The sequence below is a fragment of the Gymnoscopelus braueri genome (assembly GCF_963280865.1).
Source record: "Gymnoscopelus braueri genome assembly, chromosome: 14".
Lineage (NCBI taxonomy): Eukaryota > Metazoa > Chordata > Actinopteri > Myctophiformes > Myctophidae > Gymnoscopelus > Gymnoscopelus braueri.
The window spans coordinates 2,778,820-2,798,192 of NC_137619.1; the positions used below are offsets into that span (position 1 = coordinate 2,778,820).

The following is a 19,373-nucleotide window of genomic DNA, read 5'->3' on the forward strand; positions in this document are numbered from 1 at the left end:
TAGAACCTTTTTTTTTAAGACAGTGGTTGAAAGAAAGAGCGTGGACAACAGCATAGTTAAACAATGATGACAATGATGACATTTCTGTTTTTATATATATATAGCTGAATGGATAACGGTTCGAGCAGTCATGGAAGACTATATAATAAGGGCCTTTCTTACCTGACTTTGAGTCAGAGTCTGTGGAGTATCGTCTCCCTTCAGCAGCACTCCCGCATCCCTCGCTGAACTCTGATAATGGTCCTCTCTTTCCTCCTGAAACAACACAAAACACACTTTGTGGGCTGAGGAAGTCTCTACAAAACTCCTCTCTGTTTCCCTCTAGTGGCCCTGCATAGACATAAACTGTCGCAAAAGAAATAGCCACACATCCATATACACCCAGTGTGGTGGAAAGTAACTAAGTACATGTACTCAAGTATAAGTAAATTAGCCTTGCCGAGCCCTGAGGCCCATAGGGGCAGGAGCCTATCTCCTGTTTCCTTAGCGCAGCTGTGGGCAACTTTATGATGAGAGGGCCACTATATTACCACACTCACTCCAGAGGGCCACTATATTTCCACACTCACTCCAGAGGGCCACTATATTTCCACACTCACTCCAGAGGGCCACTATATTTCCACACTCACTCCAGAGGGCCACTATATTTCCACACTCCCTCCAGAGGGCCACTATATTTCCACACTCACTCCAGAGGGCCACTATATTTCCACACTCCCTCCAGAGGGCCACTATATTACCACACTCACTCCAGAGGGCCACTATATTTCCACACTCACTCCAGAGGGCCACTATATTTCCACACTCACTCCAGAGGGCCACTATATTTCCACACTCACTCCAGAGGGCCACTATATTTCCACACTCCCTCCAGAGGGCCACATTGCATGTAGTTTATGTCGGGCAGAAACCTCTTATCTCTAATTTCATTTAATTTCAAATGCATTTAGTTATACTTATGTTAACTTTTTTAACTTAAATACAAACAAATTGGACATAAAAAAGACAATAGAATTTTAATACTAGTCATTAAGCTACTAATATAGACTGAAGTAATCAAAGCAGGTCATGTTTGCATGTTTGGAATCATAACAGCTGAAATCAATAATATATCACTATTCTGATATTAACCTGTGGGCCGCATTAAGTGAAGGTGGGGGCCGCATGTGGCCCCGGGCCGCCAGTTGCCCATGTATGCCTTAGCGCAGGGATGGGCAACTGGCGCCGGTTGCAGCCCGCCAGTTGTTGCGGCCCGCCAGTTGTTGCGGCCCGCCAGTTGTTGCGGCCCGCCAGTTGCCAGTAGTTGCGGCCCGCCAGTTGTTGCGGCCCGCCAGTTGCCAGTAGTTGCGGCCCGCCAGTTGTTGCGGCCCGCCAGTTGCCAGTAGTTGCGGCCCGCCAGTTGTTGCGGCCCGCCAGTTGCCAGTAGTTGCGGCCCGCCAGTTGTTGCGGCCCGCCAGTTGCCAGTTGTTGCGGCCCGCCAGTTGTTGCGGCCCGCCAGTTGCCAGTAGTTGCGGCCCGCCAGTTGACAGTAGTTGCGGCCCGCCAGTTGTTGCGGCCCGCCAGTTGCCAGTAGTTGCGGCCCGCCAGTTGCCAGTAGTTGCGGCCCGCCAGTTGTTGCGGCCCGCCAGTTGCCAGTTGTTGCGGCCCGCCAGTTGTTGCGGCCCGCCAGTTGCCAGTAGTTGCGGCCCGCCAGTTGCCAGTAGTTGCGGCCCGCCAGTTGACAGTAGTTGCGGCCCGCCAGTTGTTGCGGCCCGCCAGTTGACAGTAGTTGCGGCCCGCCAGTTGTTGCGGCCCGCCAGTTGCCAGTAGTTGCGGCCCGCCAGTTGACAGTAGTTGCGGCCCGCCAGTTGTTGCGGCCCGCCAGTTGCCAGTAGTTGCGGCCCGCCAGTTGCCAGTAGTTGCGGCCCGCCAGTTGTTGCGGCCCGCCAGTTGCCAGTTGTTGCGGCCCGCCAGTTGTTGCGGCCCGCCAGTTGCCAGTAGTTGCGGCCCGCCAGTTGACAGTAGTTGCGGCCCACCAGTTGTTGCGGCCCGCCAGTTGCCAGTAGTTGCGGCCCGCCAGTTGTTGCGGCCCGCCAGTTGCCAGTAGTTGCGGCCCGCCAGTTGTTGCGGCCCGCCAGTTGCCAGTTGCGGCCCGCCAGTTGCCAGTTGCGGCCCGCCAGTTGCGGCCCGCGCCGCAACTGGCGGCCCGCACCGTCACTCAATGCGGCCCCAGGCCAAAAATAAAATATATATAAATTCTTTTTTTTTTTTTTTTTATCACAAAGAAAAACTAAGTAATCTAAACATATCCGAAATGGTGAACTATTGCCTTCAACTGTTCCAAACATGCAACTTTCCATAAACCATTTTAATTACAACAGTCCACCAGTAGAGCGCGCTCTTGTTTATTTTAATAGAAGCCTTATTAACTATAATTCTAGTGTTCATTTTTGTATATTTTTAAGCCAAGGTTACAGCAATACTCTGAAAGGCATACTCTTTTGTCAACTGGACTATTTCCAATTTGCAATACTTTTACTTCTGCTTCACTACATCTCAGAGGCAAATGTTGTACTTGTACTCAACTACAATTATTTGAAAACTTTAGTTAGCCTACTAGTTACTTTTTAGATTTTTAGTATTATTACTAAACACGCATTAACCACTTTAGCCTTATATATACTTCGGCTATTTCGGCCGATCTACAAGCTCACAATGCGTCGCAATGTGAGCTTGTAGATCTGCTATTTTCAAAAGATTTGTATCCATTTTGAACTTGTGAAATAGGACATCTGCATAATGAGTACTTTCTACTTTTGGTACTTTAAGTACATTTTGATGCTTATACTTTTGAACAGCCTCCCTCCAGCTCTACCGTCAGACTATACCTGTGGACGATGCCGTCGTCACGCGCTGACACTTTGCACCTAAATGTAAAACGCACTGTTTATTTTAGTTTTTTCTCACACCTTAAAGGAGTAGTTCACCCAAAACATGACTTATTTCCTATCAATTACACACCCCATGAGGCATTGAATTGATGTTTTTGTTTTTGTCGCATTCCTAAGCCAATCATTTAATTACCGGCGGAAGGATGCTAATGTATCCGGTAGGAGACTCAAAGAGTCCGCCGGTCATCAAATTATTAGGAATGCCACAAAAACAAAAACAAATCCCCATGAATTCAATGCTTCTTGGGGTGTGTAATTGATAGAAAATAAGTATTTTTTGGGGTGAACTACTCCTTTAACTAACGTCCATATAGGATATATCATGTACAGTATATCTGCTGCTACGCTCACGCACCTTTCTATCTTATCTCAGGTACTTACCACACCTTATGTCTTCCCTCATGTGTGTAAATATGTAGATAATTAGTTTGTTGTTTATTGATCTCTCTAGCCCGCCTAGCCTGGCATCCAGCCTGATTCACGTTCGGCGGATTTCTCTTTCTCACTTCAGCCTCTCAGCCTGGAAAGGCTCCTATTGGACTGGTTTTGCAGAACTACACTGGAACTACATATGCTCCATAGGCAACAACGTCGTTGCTGATTGGATGTTGTTCCAACGAATCACAGCGATCACACTGGGTGTTTTTGTCCCGCCCCCCGCACCACAGACCAATCAGAAGCCACGGGTCGTTTTCACAGCCGTATGGCATCATGTCCCGCCTCCCTTGGAGATAGGAGCCTTTCCAGACTGGATCCCAGGCTACTAGCCCCCCCCCTCCCCCTTCTTCTTCTACCCTTTCTCTTATGGAAATAACAACAAACCATGTAGAGCTTGTTGCACAAACATGAATCTCACCCAGTGTTTTACACCTGTTAACCTGTGAGGTGACGATAAAGTTAATGATGTTGTTGGGATATAGATAGAGGAGGGTTTAACTTCAGAAGAAAACCTTATTACTGGCTCTCAGAGGAGTCTAATCCTGGCCTGGCTTCTGGTTAAGACCTTAATCCCAGTGACCTGTGCTTCGCCTCTATAGCCACGGAGACAATAGTTTTACTATTTGGGGGTTTGCAAGTACATTTACTCAAGTACTGTACTTACTAACTTACTTACTTACTGTATTATTTTCACTTTACTTGAGTATTTCCAATTCTCTGTACTTTTACTTCTACTCCACTACATATCAGACGCAAATATTGTTCTTTTACTCCACTATAACCATTTGAAAACATAGTTATTTTGAATATTTTTGGTGTTATTACAAAACGTTCATTAATCACTTCAATCCTACATAATACTGTACTTTGGCTATTTAAAAATAGCAGATCTACAAGCATGACGTATTGTGAGCTTGTAGATCTGCTATTTTCAAAATATTTTGTATACATATTGAACTTGTGAAATGAGACATGCTGCACAATGAGTAATTTAACTTTTGATACTTTAAGTACATTTTGATGCCAATACTTTTTGCACTTTTACTAAAGTAAATGTTGAATACCAGACTTTTACTAGCATTTATTGTGGTATTGATACTTTTACTTAAGTAAGAAATGTGAGTACTTCTTCCACCACTGGGGGTTTGTACCACGTCTGCGTATCATCGTGACACCCTCTTCGAGGTCACAGAATGTGAACCCTCTTCGAGGTCACAGAATGTGGCTAAAAAAACGACAACAAAGTGAAACAAACGACCGCACTCACTCACTCTGTAGAAATCCAGAGGAGCTGCTCAAAATGTTACTTGCACAAATGTAGGCGGACGAGTGGAATAGAAAAGTGAAATTGATTTGTTCGTTCTTCTGCCGTCTGTGCAAATCGTTTCTAACGATCCTCCACCGTCCTTATTCGGCACATTCCCTATTGCTGCTAAAGAGATCCTATCAAACCCGGCTGTCCTTACGCTACTTTAACTTCATTTTTTTATCTTATCTATAGTTTTTCCCCTCATGACATCCATTATTATTATTATTATTATTATTATTATTATTATTATTATTATTATTATTATCATTATGTTATTGTATCATTGCTGTCGGGGAGAAACCTCACATATTTGTAGGGATACAAGCTCACAGCGCTGTGCGAAGTGCTGTGGGCTAGATGTCCCAAAAAAAGTATCAATACTGCAATATAGAAATACTCTGTTACAAGTAAAAGTCCGGAATTCAAAATGTACAAAATCAAACGTACAAAATCAAACGTACCAAAAGTACCAAAAGTAAAAGTACTCATTATGCAGAATGTCCCATTTCAAGTTTTCAAATGTATAAATTATTTTGAAAATAACAGATCTACAAGCTTAAAATGCGTCACATTGTGAGCTTGTAGATCGGCTATTTTCAAATGGCCAAAATATACTGTACTGTATATAGGGCTGAAGCGGTTAACGTATGTTTTGTAATAATAATCAAAATCTTCAAAGTAACTAGTAACTCAAGTTTTCAAATAACTGTACTGGTAAAAGTACAATATTTGCCTCTGAGATGTAGTGGAGTATAAGTAAAAGTATTGGAAATTGGAAATACTCAAGTAAAGTACAAATACCTCGAAAGTAAATGTACTTAGTTACTTTCCACCACTTAGAACATGTCAGAACATGTCCCAGCAACATGTCTTTGCGTGTGGCTGTATGGGTGAGTGACACATAAGCCCCTCTTAGTTCTTGATCCTTCCTGTTTGTGTGCTAATCACTGGAGGCAAACAATACTAATCACTGGTGGAAAACAATGCGGTCAGGATAAGGATTAGCGATGCTCACTAATATCTGACTGATGTTTTCATCGATGAACACAACGCCTGCAGTCAAAATATGAATATCGTCACTGTTAGGTGGAAACGTATTTGTATGTCATTTTTTTTAAATTAAATGACGCCTTTTGACGGCTGTTTTTAGTAAGCCCACACCGCCAGTGACATCTTTTGACGTCTCTTAAAAATATTCTGTGACTACTTGAAAAGGTAAGATAATAGCAAAATCCTGGCACAGGGATCAACAAGCTTGAAATAAGTCTGGCACTGAATGAGTTAATATTAAAAGGTAGGGTAAGCGATTTTCTTTGGTTAAAATAAGTGTTAAATAGCTCCTGTACTCTGATAGTACTCATAGTGTGTTTGATCAGTTGTTCAGGAGTTACTCTCCAGCTCTTTATTAAATAAACAGAAAATGCATTTTCAGGTCAGGATACCAATTTTAGGATTTCAGGATAGAGAACTCAGACAGGATGCAGAACTGGAAGTGATGACACAAAGAAATGAGCCGACAAAATAGGAACTGGAACACTATAAAAAATGAAGCTGATAAATGGGTACTCTCTCCTGATTGGCTGAATTATTTTCACCTACTTCTGCATTTTTCTGTTTGTTAAAGAGCTGGAGAGACGGGGAGACTCCTGTTACTGAACACACACTCTATAGTAATTACTATCAGAATATAGTGATTTAACCTTTTAACAAAACACCTTTTGTTTTAACCAAAAAAATATCACTGACCCTACCTTTAAAAACAAAAAGATATGAAAATAGTCGCTCTACATGCTCACTTATAGATCTGCTATTTTCACTACTTTTGTGTGACACTCTTGTATGATGAAGTAGGGCGTTCATTTAAAGTCGATATAAAGTTAAATTCGGAGTTGGATTTGTTAGGGGGCGGGGGGGGGGGGGGGGTGGGGGGGAGACTACTTTTGTTATCCTACTTCGGGTCATTAAGACCTGAGGCCGATTCTGCAAAATGTCTTCTAAATCCTAACAGTTTTCTGAATAAACGTATGTTTCTATATCAGTGGCGCTCAAACTTTTTCATGTCAAGGACCCCCAAAATGATATGCTTTTGGCCGCCGACCCCCATCTTATTAATATTTAGTTCCAGGGACCCCCAGATGCGAAGATTTGAGTTAAAATGTTTGCTTTAAAACAATATATATATATATTCAAAGATTTGCACACATTTTCACGATTTTTCAAAAATAGCAGATCTACAAGCTCATAGCGCGGCACTCGGTGCCGCGCTATGAGCTTGTAGATCTGCTATTTTTGAATATCCAAAGTGTAAAATAATGCTTTTTAGCTCAAATCAAAAAGTGACAGGTTCCAGGTCTTAAAGGGTTAATGTTGTCATAGGCCGGTGGGGATAGCGTTGCTGTCACGGCAAAAACCTCATGCGAAAACTTCGGTTATTAGCATTCAAAATGGCTGAATATGACATAAAAATAAAGATTTCTTTGGGGGGGGGTGGGCAGAAAAACCAAATGGGTGGGCCCAGGCCTACCTATGCCCACCCGTGGCTACGCCCCTGTGCCTGGCGCTCCTCGATTTGAATTCTCACCCCAGAGTTGTGGGTGACCAATCAGAGCCCACTATTCAAAGTAGGACATCTTTTTTTTTTTGCTTTGAGGTTTGAATCTGTTTGTGACCAACACTTGGAAATGAATGTTCCACACCGAAGTTCCAGACTAATATCTACGCAGTGATATTATAGTCTGGCCATCATGCCAGGCTAAATGTAACATGCCATATACTGTATATGAGCTCTTACCGTGTCCATGAAGCCTCTCTCTGATCATCTGGCTCCTGCCACTCAGATGAACATTGTTGTTGTCTGGAAGAGAGCCGCTCTCCATCTAACAGGAAGAAAATCACAATCAGTGTTATTGTTGCTTCCATAATACACACTGGACTGGGCATACAAGGGAGCAAAATACACTTCTCCACAACTCATGGTGTTGCTTGTCATATTTAAAACAACAAGACGCATTAAAAAGAGGCATTAAAAACATTAAAAAGTAGGGAGAGAGCAGCAGACAATAATATAATATAATACAAAACATATACAAATTTTAAAAAGTGCTGATGCATTCAAATATGCAAAAATATTTTGGGGGCATTATATGGCGAGTGTTCAGGGTTCACTCCATGTTGATTTTCACAAATAGGGCATACAGACAGACGGACGGACGGACGGACAGACAGACGGACGGAAAGCTGGGCATAAAAAGAGGCTTGGAGAGAGACAGATATGCTTGATTAATAATCAATCGTACAAGACTGAATCTCGCCTAAAATAGCAGATCTACAAGCTCACATGACAGACCCATTGAAAGAGAGTCACAATGTGACCCGATAGCTGAGTGGTTAGCTATATGCTGCATGTCACCTCTCTCTCTCTCTCTCTCTCTCTCTCTCTCTCTCTCTCTCTCTCTCTCTCTCTCTCTCTCTCTCTCTCCAACTGAAACAAATTCCAAACCAACTTTGACCACTTAAACCGTCCGTATCATAGGCCTCCCAATATTATTGGTCGAATTTGTATTTTGTATTTTTAATAAGTTACAGGAGTTCTTACCGTATGGTGAGTGTGATATGAAATGTGAGCTTACGATAATCATATTCCATCATGTTCAAGGGCTTTTGGAGAGAAATGAGACTGACAGTCACTGACAGTCTGACAGTCACTTTCAAATTAGAGCACTGCAGAGGACAGGTGTGTGTGTGTGTGTGTGTGTGTGTGTGTGTGTGTGTGTGTGTGTCGGTGTCCAGCTGACGCTCGTTGACACTCGTTAATGTTATAGGCATCAAGGCAATGATGCTTCTGCTCTGTCAAACAGGCCAACATCTAATCTAAGATTAATGGGAGTCATTCAAATGACCACCGGTGAGTCCTGAGACTCACTTCATTGAAAACCTATAACAACATCACTGCATTATATTAATTAGATGTATTATATTTTATTATGAGATGTTGTAAGCACACTCACTGATAAAACTGAAAACAGCACATCTGCTATTTTTGGTGAAGGTGAAGTAGGCTATAAATCAAGCTACACAGACAGACAGACAGACAGTCAGACAGACAGACAAACAGACCAACCCGATCTCACACATCTTAGTATACATTGCACAGAGTGTCATTCCGTGCATAGACAACTGAAAAACCCGAAAATCCGTGCATAGCCGCCTCGCATCTCCTCCATTGTGACTAAACCATTTCGGAGGCGCGCAGTCTCAAGGGAACTGGAGCCACGTGAGGGGCCACCGAGTGAGCTAAAGCGAAGGAGTTGCCGTCCAGAACGTTGCGACGTTCGCTTGAGCCTAGTCAGCGCCGTTTGAGTTATAATGTACCGATAGGCACATTTCCCCAACCAGACAGCAACAGACAGACAGACAGACAGACAGACAGACAGACAGACAGACAGACAGACTCACGGACTCGTGGAAGACCTCCTCCACCAGTTGCCTGATGACTTTGGTTGGGGACGGCAGGAGCGAGGCCTTGTGCTGCGACTCACAGGCCTCCAGGATGTTGTTGAGGTTGACCCTGCGGTGAGCCTGGTCTTCACACATGCTCAGCAGCAGACTGTTCAAGTGGTCACTCAGCTGCACTGGCTGCAAAACATGGGGGGGGGGGGGGGCAAAGGTAAAAGGTCAAAGGTGTGGCGTCGTTCGTGATGGCTGTGACAATTATAGTTAATCCAACTAATCGATTTGATCGATTATAGAAAATAATCTAAGAATAATCTAAGATTTTCTTTTTTCTTTTTTATAATTGACAAACATAGTGAAAATAGACAATTTACAATCTCACGATGCATCTTGAAATTGTAGATTGATTATTTTCATTCATCATATGTCGATTTAATTGATTATTTAAAAAAGAACGCTAAAAAGAATCGTGTCGATTTGTTGAAATATTAAAACAAATACTATACAAAATAAACTATAAAAAACACGCTTCAAGATTATTCGATTATCCTAAAAGTAATGCATAGAACAATTTCTAAGAGAAGTAATAGCTAGTTGCAGCCCTAGTGAGAACCCACCTGATTCTGAGGTAGGTGGTAGTCAACCGACCAGTAGAGAGTCATCCCCAGTGAATACACCAGCATCTGAACAACAAGCACACATCAAGCAGTTAAAGGGATTGTAGGCAACATTAAGCCTACATTTTAAGAATATCTATATACATATATTTTGCATTTTTCCCCTCTATCAGCCACTATATATTGATGCTGGGGTGTTTTCCTGCATTGAAACACAGTCCTCTTTCTGAATTCCGTATTTTCCCTACTATTTATGTTTGTCCGGGACGTAAATGCACGGACGCGCATGTGCTCGTCCGTGCGCGTCCGTGCCCGTGTTTAGTGTTCGGGTGAAACCGAATGGGACCAAGTGCAGCCGACAAAAATGGAACGAGCCGCCATTGTTTTCTCTGTAGGCAGTTTATACTTCTTACTTTCGATTTTAAAACGCTCTCAAACTTCTTTTTTGAGGCACGGAATTTACTTTTAAGATAGCATTTGGATAGAATTTAGTTGTTTAACTTCATATATGTGGTCAATTTATCATGAAAGAGCCTATTTAAAAATAAAAATTCAGAGAACCGGCAGGGGCGGGCAGTGACATGCATTGTATCCGAATAAAGCAACCTATTTTCGGCATGGCCGTTTAGAAGTCCCCCCTGCGTCACCCCCTGGTGGTCGGGGAAACAAACTGCTGATGAGGAGGGGGGGGGGGGGGGGAGGGAGTGGAGGTGCGGTGTTTGACAATAGTTTTTTTCTTTTTTTTACCTCTGAACTCGCCTACAATCCCTTTAAAGAAAAACTCATCAAACATTACATAACGTTGCTGTCGTCGGGCAGAAACCTCTTAACTCCATATTTTAACTTGTTGTGTTTTTCCGTAAATTAACCCATTCAATCCCGGAACACATCTGTGTCATTTTAAATTTGAGCTATATCCATTATTATATACTTTGGCTATTCAAAAATAGCAGATCTACAAGCTAGCGCTACAAGCTATGAGCTTGTAGATCTGCTTTTTTTTTTTCTTAATCTTGAACACATGTGCCAAATCTTTCCAGAAGATCCAGAAGCAAAGATTATTTGAGTTAAAGATGTTAATAGCTTGAAAGAAAAAAAAGAAATTTGCACAAATGTTCACGATTTAAAAAACAATAGCAGATCTACAAGCTCATAGCGCGGCACTCGGTGCCGCGCTATAATGAGCTTGTAGATCTGCTTGTAGATCTGCTTGTAGATCAGCTTGTAGATGTGCTATTTTTGAATAGCCAAAGACATCTAACCGGATTGAATGGGTTAACGCCCCTCCTTGATCACACTATACAGACGTCACACAAAAGCATCCAAAGTAGCAGATCTACAAGCTCGAAACGCGGCTCGAAACGCGGCGCGAAGCGACGCGTTTCGAGCTTGTAGATCTGCTACTTTTGATATTTTAATTTGAAGTTTTTCAAAAGAAGTTTTTGGACATAATTATGAGGTTTCTACGACGCGAAGCGACGCGTTTCGAGCTTGTAGATCTGCTACTTTTGATATTTTAATTTGAAGTTTTTCAAAAGAAGTTTTTGGACATAATTATGAGGTTTCTACGTGTCCAAAACTGTTACTACTGTTATGTCTCAAAGCGTGTCGCTTTGCTCCGCATTTCGAGCTTGTAGATCTGCTACTTTTGATGCTTTTGTGTGAAGCTGTAGTCGGTGTGATCAAGTAGGACGTTAATTTACAAAAAAAACACAAGTTAAAACATGGAGTTAAGAGGTTTCTGTCCGACAGCAACGATATTCAAAGAAAGTTTTAACGATTTAGCCTCCCTATTCTAGGGCAAACATTTTGGCCCAAAAAAAGAAAAGCAGATCTACAAGCTCTCCACGCGCCACGTTGTTGTTGTGAGGAGGAGGTTGTGAGCTTGTGGATCGGCTGTTTGGAGCTCCTCGTGCAGGAGATTTGGTGCAGAGGGAGAAAGGGAGGGGACCAAGTACAGACCCGTGGGGGACCTCTCGCTCAATGAAGGATATAGGGTTTAGATCGTTAAGTTGTTAAGGAACTACTAAGTAATGCATGGAAGCATTTATGTGAGTTTTAAAGGGGGGAGAAAACAGGTTGTAAGACAGTTTCAATCATTTTAAATAGATGTGTTTGACCACGTTCAACCTAACATTTACAATGAGGACAATGTAGGCGTTTAGAAGATGCTCTTTATCCAGAGAGACTTATTACAATAAAGATAAAGGTAAACACATACATCACATGCAGAGAGACAGTGTAGTAGTCAGTGGGGTAAAGTAACTAAGCACATTTACTTAAGTACTGTACTTAAGTAAAATGTTGAGGTATTTTTTACTTTACTGGAGTATTTCTAATTTTCAGTACTTTTACTTCTACTACACTACATCTCAAAAGGAAAATATTATACTTTTACTCCACTACAATTATTTGAAAACGTTAGTTACTAGTTACTTTGTAGATTTAGAATACTAGTACAAAACATACATTAACCACTTCAGCCCTATATACCTTTCGGCCATTCGAAAATAGCCGATCTACAAGCTCACAATGCGCCGCGATGCGACGCATTGTGAGCTTGTAGATCGGCTATTTTCGAAAGATTTTTATACATTTGAAAACTTGTGAAACGGGACATTCTTTATAATGAGTACTTTCTACTTTTGGTACTTTAAGTACATTTTGATGCCAATACTTTTGTACTTTTACTCAAGTAAATTTTTAATTCCGGACTTTCACTTGTAACAAAGTATTTCTATATTGCAGTATTGATACTTTTACTTAAGAAAGAAATGTGAGTACTTTTTCACTGGCCTCAGTAAACTAGGATCACTGGTGAACCGAGAACCAAGCATCAGTCTAAACAATATACTATAGGTATAGGTAGGTAGGTAGGTAGGTAGGTAGGTAGGTAGGTAGGTAGGTAGGTAGGTAGGTAGGTACTTTATTCATTCCTGAGGGGGAATTAAGGTGTTACAGCCAGTGTTGATTTTTTTAGTCATAGTCTTTTGAATAAATACCATTTAGTTTTAGTCATATTTTAGTCACCTGAAATGTCTTAGTTTTTGTCTAGTTTTAGTCGACTAAATATCTTAAGATTTTAGTCGACTAAATCTACAGTTGATTTATTCGACTAAAATGTATTTTGGCGGTGCCTTGATCGTGTCGTAGTGGCTGATTTTACACTTGGTTGCATGCTGAAAATAGCCGATCTACAAGCTCACAACGCGTCGCAGCGCGACGTGTTGTGTAGCTTTGTAGATCAGGTATTTTCACAATAAAAAACACAATAAAATAAAAAATAAAAATACAGTTCCCTTGCAGAGTGGTTCTCTAAGTGGGGTCCGGGGCCTTTTGGGGGGCGGGGGGGGTGGGGGGGTTCCACTTTCTCCATTTATACGTTGGCTATTCAAAAATAGCAGATGTACAAGCTCACAGAGCCTCACTTCGTGCCATTAAGTGTTCGAATAGGTTTGGAACATTTTTAATAATTTTGTTAATTTCTTATCACAAATCTTCTCTTCCGGGGGTCCCTGGCACGAAACATTTTCAGATGGGGGGTCCACGGCCAAATACATATTAATTTGGGGGTCCCTTGACACTACACAGTGTGAGAACCAACCACGGCCCCTCGCAGCACCTCAGCTAAACACTTTACACTGCAGCAGCATGCAGGGTGGTAATTACTTCACTCAGCCACCGGGTGGCATTGTTACACTTCTTAGATACATCCTTTAACTCTTGAGAACATCCTCCTGGGAATGTAAAACATGGGCTCTGCCTGCAGTCTGCAGTGCTCTCTCTCTCTCTCTCTCTCTCTCTCTCTCTCTCTCTCTCTCTCTCTCTCTCTCTCTCTCTCTCTCTCTCTCTCTCTCTTACTCTGCAAACACACACACTGGCAATAATGCACAGTGGAAACAGCCTCAATGCAATGCAACCACATCAATGCTGTTACGTTTGGTCCTCTTAAGCCTTTGTCTGTTCCTGTTCTTGATAAACGTGCCATCCAGAGGTCTATGTACTGTGTATGCCAGGCCTCTACCGCAGGGGTCTTCAACGTTTTCAGGTCAAGGACCCCCTAGCTGAGAGAGAGATGAAGCAGGGACCCCCTCTATTTATTGCATAAACTTGTGTTGCAGATTAAAGCTTTTCATAGATGTTGGTTTCATGTTAATGTGTATTTTCAGACATTTAACCACTTAAACCCACAATAATAAATCAACTTTCACTCTGTACTTAGTCTGCTCTTTTCCCCCCTCTCTTTGCCTGAAAATAGCCGATCTACAAGCTCACAACGCCTCGCAGCACGAGGTGTTGTGAGCTTGTAGATCGGCTATTTTTAGGCTAAAGTTCCCCCTCAGAATAGGGATGCTAGGGTTCAAGTGATTAATGTAAAAATAAAAATCATATCACACAAAGATTTGGCGACCCCCCTGTAGTAACTCTGAGGACCCCCTGTTGAAGACCCCTGCTCTACACTATGACAATACAGCTAGCAAGCAACCCCCACAAAGGTTTGTTTTATGTTTTCCTCTTGTAGTGCAGTGCTCTTTTAGTGGTTCAGTGCTCTTTTAGTGGTTCAGTGCTCTTTTAGTGGTTCAGTGCTCTTTTAGTGTTCCCAGACCTTTTCGGGCTCGAGACCCAAATGAGAAATTCGGTGTCTCCCCCCAAAAACATACAAAAATACATCATGAATCAACCACTTAAGCCCTATTAGTGGAAAATAGCTGATCTACAAGCTCACAGCGTGTTGCGATGCTTAATATATTTGTTATTATAGATCTGCTATGTTCACTGTTTCATGAAAGTTTAATTTTTAGTTTTTTATTCATGGGTTTTTTAATTATTTGAAAAATGCTTAAATTGAAAATGACTTATTATTATTATTATTTTTAATCTTTTGAAATGATAATAAAACAAATTGTAGGAACAAAAAAGGATATTTAACCATAAAAACGGGTCCATTACCCTCAAAAACAGGTCCCGAGTCTGACTGAATTTTAGTTTTGACTATCTATGCACTGAGCCTCTCTATGGCCGGTTTGGTTGAGTTGGTGTGTTTAGTTTATAGGGATAGTTTATAGTCACCCATGTGACTTTTCTGGCCGATACCGATAATAACCGATGTCAACATTGGTGTTATGGTCAATAACCGATATATACCGATGTCGAATATCTGTATTAAAACAAGTAAAAATGTTGTCCTTTCTGAAAAAGGCATAAACACTGAATTTGAAAAAGCAATGCCTCTTTATTCCAAAACTAGGCATGCACTATATTGAAATTCTGGCCCATATCCCAACATAAACAGCTTGAATGTAGTATTTATAATTTTTATTTAAAAATGTTCCAACTTGTTGACCTTTTTGAAAGCTTCCCCAGAAAACACTGATTGATTCTGCAGCTTTCATCGTCACTAAAGGCTTTTTCAGCTTCACATGCAAGCATAATTATTATAAAATGAAATATAGGCTAAAACCGATTTGATATCGGTCCGATACCGGTATTGAATAATCGTGCATCCCTAGTTTAGTATGCACTGACACTCTCTATGGCAGGTTTGGTTGAGTTGGTGGGGTTTAGTTAGGGTTAGGGTTAGGGTTAGGGGTTAGGGGTTAGGGGTTAGGGTTTAGGGGTTAGGGTATGCACTGACCCTCTCTATGGCAGGTTTGGTTGAGTTGGTGGGGTTTAGTTAGGGTTAGGGTTAGGGTTAGGGTTAGGGTTAGGGTTAGGGTTAGGGGTTAGGGGTTAGGGGTTAGGGTTTAGGGGTTAGGGTATGCACTGACCCTCTCTATGGCAGGTTTGGTTGAGTTGGTGGGGTTTAGTTAGGGTTAGGGTTAGGGTTAGGGTTAGGGTTAGGGTTAGGGTTAGGGGTTAGGGGTTAGGGGTTAGGGTTTAGGGGTTAGGGTATGCACTGACCCTCTCTATGGCAGGTTTGGTTGAGTTGGTGGGGTTTAGTTAGGGTTAGGGTTAGGGTTAGGGGTTAGGGGTTAGGGTTTAGGGGTTAGGGTATGCACTGACCCTCTCTATGGCAGGTTTGGTTGAGTTGGCACGGCCCTGCAGCATCTCCGGAGCGGTGAAGGTGGACACGTCGTTGGATAGGGCACAGTTCTTAAACGCTAAGGTACCAGTGGCTGACAGCAGCAGGGAGGCGGGGCTTATGATGTTGTACATACTCGTGTGACCTGAAAAAAGAAAAAGAAAAAAGGGAAACAGGAAGAAGTTGATGCTCATTGTTTCTTGACTTTCTTCCATAGCAAACATCACATCGCATTCGGGATGCGCGGGTGATCATTGCATCATCTAATAAACGTGTGCAGCTATGATCCTGTAGCTTCATAAATACATACAGTAGTGTATAGGGCCGGGCATTGCCTAAAACCTCACCATACGATAGCCATCACTAATACAGAGGCCACGATACCATACGCATCTTTTCTTAATAATGACCTCGTCCTACTGAATTTACCACAAGAGCTCTTCTTTATTATTCTCTTTAACAGCAAAGTAAAAAGATGTAAGTATTGCACAAATTAAAGCACTTACAAGCACTTCAGGCTCACAGAGATTTTAGGATTAAAATAAAGATTATGTCTGTACTCCCAGAGTTCTTATTAATACATGCAAATCAAATATTCTCTTTTTTATTTGAAATTTAAGTGCCACTTTTTTCTAAATGAATACAATATAACTTATACAATCTGTATGATAGAGTATGTTAATACAATATAACTTATACAATCTGTATGATAGAGTATGTTAATACAATATAACGTATACAATCTGTATGGTAGAGTATGTTAACACAATATAACTTATACAATCTGTATGGTAGAGTATGTTAATACTATATAACTTATACAATCTGTATGGTAGAGTATGTTAATACTATATAACTTATACAATCTGTATGGTAGAGTATGTTAATACTATATAACTTATACAATCTGTATGGTAGAGTATGTTAATACTATATAACTTATACAATCTGTATGGTAGAGTATGTTAACACAATATAACTTATACAATCTGTATGGTAGAGTATGTTAATACAATATAACTTATACAATCTGTATGGTAGAGTATGTTAACACAATATAACTTATACAATCTGTATGGTAGAGTATGTTAATACAATATAACTTATACAATCTGTATGGTAGAGTATGTTATACAATATAACTTATACAATCTGTATGGTAGAGTATGTTATACAATATAACTTATACAATATGTATGGTAGAGTATGTTAATACAATATAACTTATACAATCTGTATGGTAGAGTATGTTAACACAACATAACTTATACAATATGTATGGTAGAGTATGTTAATACAATATAACTTATATAATCGGGGTGGTTGTATTTTGTCTCCCTGCTCTTCTGTTGAGATACTTAGTTCGTGTCAAAGGTCATGTCTCACCTAGACACAGGATCTGACACGAATTTTGATCAAGATTGGTCAAGATTCAATTTAACAGGCAGGCTCTATTAGCTCAACAGTAAAACATATCAGCACTTGCGCAGGAAGCTGGGTTCAAATCCGGGGTAGAGGAGGAAATTTACATAGTGTAGCTTTAAAATGGCCTTTTCGGTTATCTCTGGTAATTTTAGTCTTTTGTTGCGACTCATGTCTGAGTCTCACACACACACACACACACACACACACACACACACACACACACACAGACACAGACACAGACACAGACACACACACACACACACACACACACACACACACAGACACACACACACACACACACACACACACACACACACACACACACACACACACACACACACACACACACACACACACACACACACACACACACACACACACACATAGGAGATGTTTATTTTTCAAAACTGTATCACACAGCATTTCCTGTTGTATAAATACGGTATAGCCTCTGTATCGATATGCGTATCGGCAAGGAATACGATATTGCTGTATTGATTTTTTTTATAGTTACCCCTATAGGAGACACAGGGGTTTTTATAGTTACCCCTATAGGAGACACAGAGGGTTTTATAGTTACCCCTATAGGAGACACAGAGGGTTTTATAGTTACCCCTATAGGAGACACAGAGGGTTTTATAGTTACCCCTATAGGAGACACAGGGGTTTTATAGTTACCCCTATAGGAGACACAGGGGTTTTATAGTTACCCCTATAGGAGACACAGGGGTTTTATAGTTACCCCTATAGGAGACATAGGGGTGTTATAGTTACCCCTATAGGAGACATAGTTACCCCTATAGGAGACACAGAGGGTTTTATAGTTACCCCTATAGGAGACACAGAGGGTTTTATAGTTACCCCTATAGGAGACACAGGGGTTTTATAGTTACCCCTATAGGAGACACAGAGGGTTTTATAGTTACCCCTATAGGAGACATAGTTACCCCTATAGGAGACATAGTTACCCCTATAGGAGACATAGTTACCCCTATAGGAGACATAGTTACCCCTATAGGAGACATAGTTACCCCTATAGGAGACGTCCACCAGAGTCTCTGCAGTACCCAGCAGTAAGGACCAGATCTCGTCCTCCACTAGAGGTCCTCCCCGAGCCTCCAAGACTTCTGCTAATGTCACGAATGTACTGCTCATTCTGCGCACGCCCAACGCACACACCTAGAGAGAGAGAGAGAGAGAGAGAGAGAGAGAGAGAGAGAGAGAGAGAGAGAGAGAGAGAGAGAGAGAGAGAGAGAATGGAATTCAGTTGTCTTTTATCATGTATGAAAAGCAGGAGACTTTGGCTTACTGTATTATGAAACCACATTTCATCATGCATGACAATCAGTGAAGGCGACTATTAAAGCTGCAATCCGTAAACGTATGTTCTACCTGGGATTGAGACCCTGTGGTTGATCTCTTAACATCTACCACTTAAACCAAGAGGGGAAATCCTCCGCTTGGCCTGCAGGGGAAGATTTTGGGCTTAAGAGCTTCAGGCAGGCAGTATAGGCCTACTACTTGTCAACCAGTATAGGTAGTCCTACCTGACACCATGGGTCTAAATGTCTCAATGGAAGGGTAGGGAGCAGGGTTGCCAGATCTGCTTATTATAATTTCCCCGCAAGATTTTATTTGAAAATAGCCGATCTACAAGCTCACAACGCGTCGCATCGCGACGCGTTGTGAGCTTGTAGATCTGCTATTTTCAAATAGCTGATGTATATGTTAAAGTGCTCATGTGGCCCATAGTCGCTTCTTTTGGGCTGGTTTTCCTAGACCTGGTTGCTTGTTTCTCTCACAGAATCTGGCAACACTGGTAGGGAGACCACCTCCAACCACTGCAGATGTGTTACTAGTGCCCAGCGCTCCTGACGCTTAAGGGTTAAATACAAATACCTCATTTCACTGTATGTCGTTGTTGTCGGGCAGAAACCTCGTATCTCCATGTTTTAAATGTTTGTGTTTTTGTTTTGTAAATTAACTCCCAACTTGATCACACTACAGCGTCACACAAAAACATCAAGAGTAGCAGATCTACAAGCTCGGACTTTCGAGCTTGTAGATCTGCTACTTTTGATGCTTTTGAATTTGAATCGTGAAAAGTAACCGTTTTGGAACGTATGAGGTTTCCCCCCCGACATCAGAGACGATATGCAAATACACAGTGACGAATACCG

At 41.6% G+C, this 19,373-nt stretch overlaps 1 protein-coding gene across 1 annotated transcript in view; it reads right to left on the reverse strand.

The window, feature by feature from the left end:
- ptpn20 (protein tyrosine phosphatase non-receptor type 20) overlaps positions 1-18,348 on the reverse strand; it is a gene marked incomplete at its 5' end in the record, with an annotated part of 105,519 nt that extends 87,171 nt beyond the window's left edge. Inside the window, 6 exons of the mRNA XM_080448931.1 lie at positions 163-255; positions 7,469-7,553; positions 9,133-9,312; positions 9,747-9,812; positions 15,750-15,913; positions 18,225-18,348. Of these exons, the coding sequence (XP_080305057.1) occupies positions 163-255; positions 7,469-7,553; positions 9,133-9,312; positions 9,747-9,812; positions 15,750-15,913; positions 18,225-18,348 (712 nt within the window). The remainder of the gene's footprint in view (positions 1-162; positions 256-7,468; positions 7,554-9,132; positions 9,313-9,746; positions 9,813-15,749; positions 15,914-18,224) is intronic.
- Between the last annotated feature and the right edge of the window lie 1,025 nt (positions 18,349-19,373).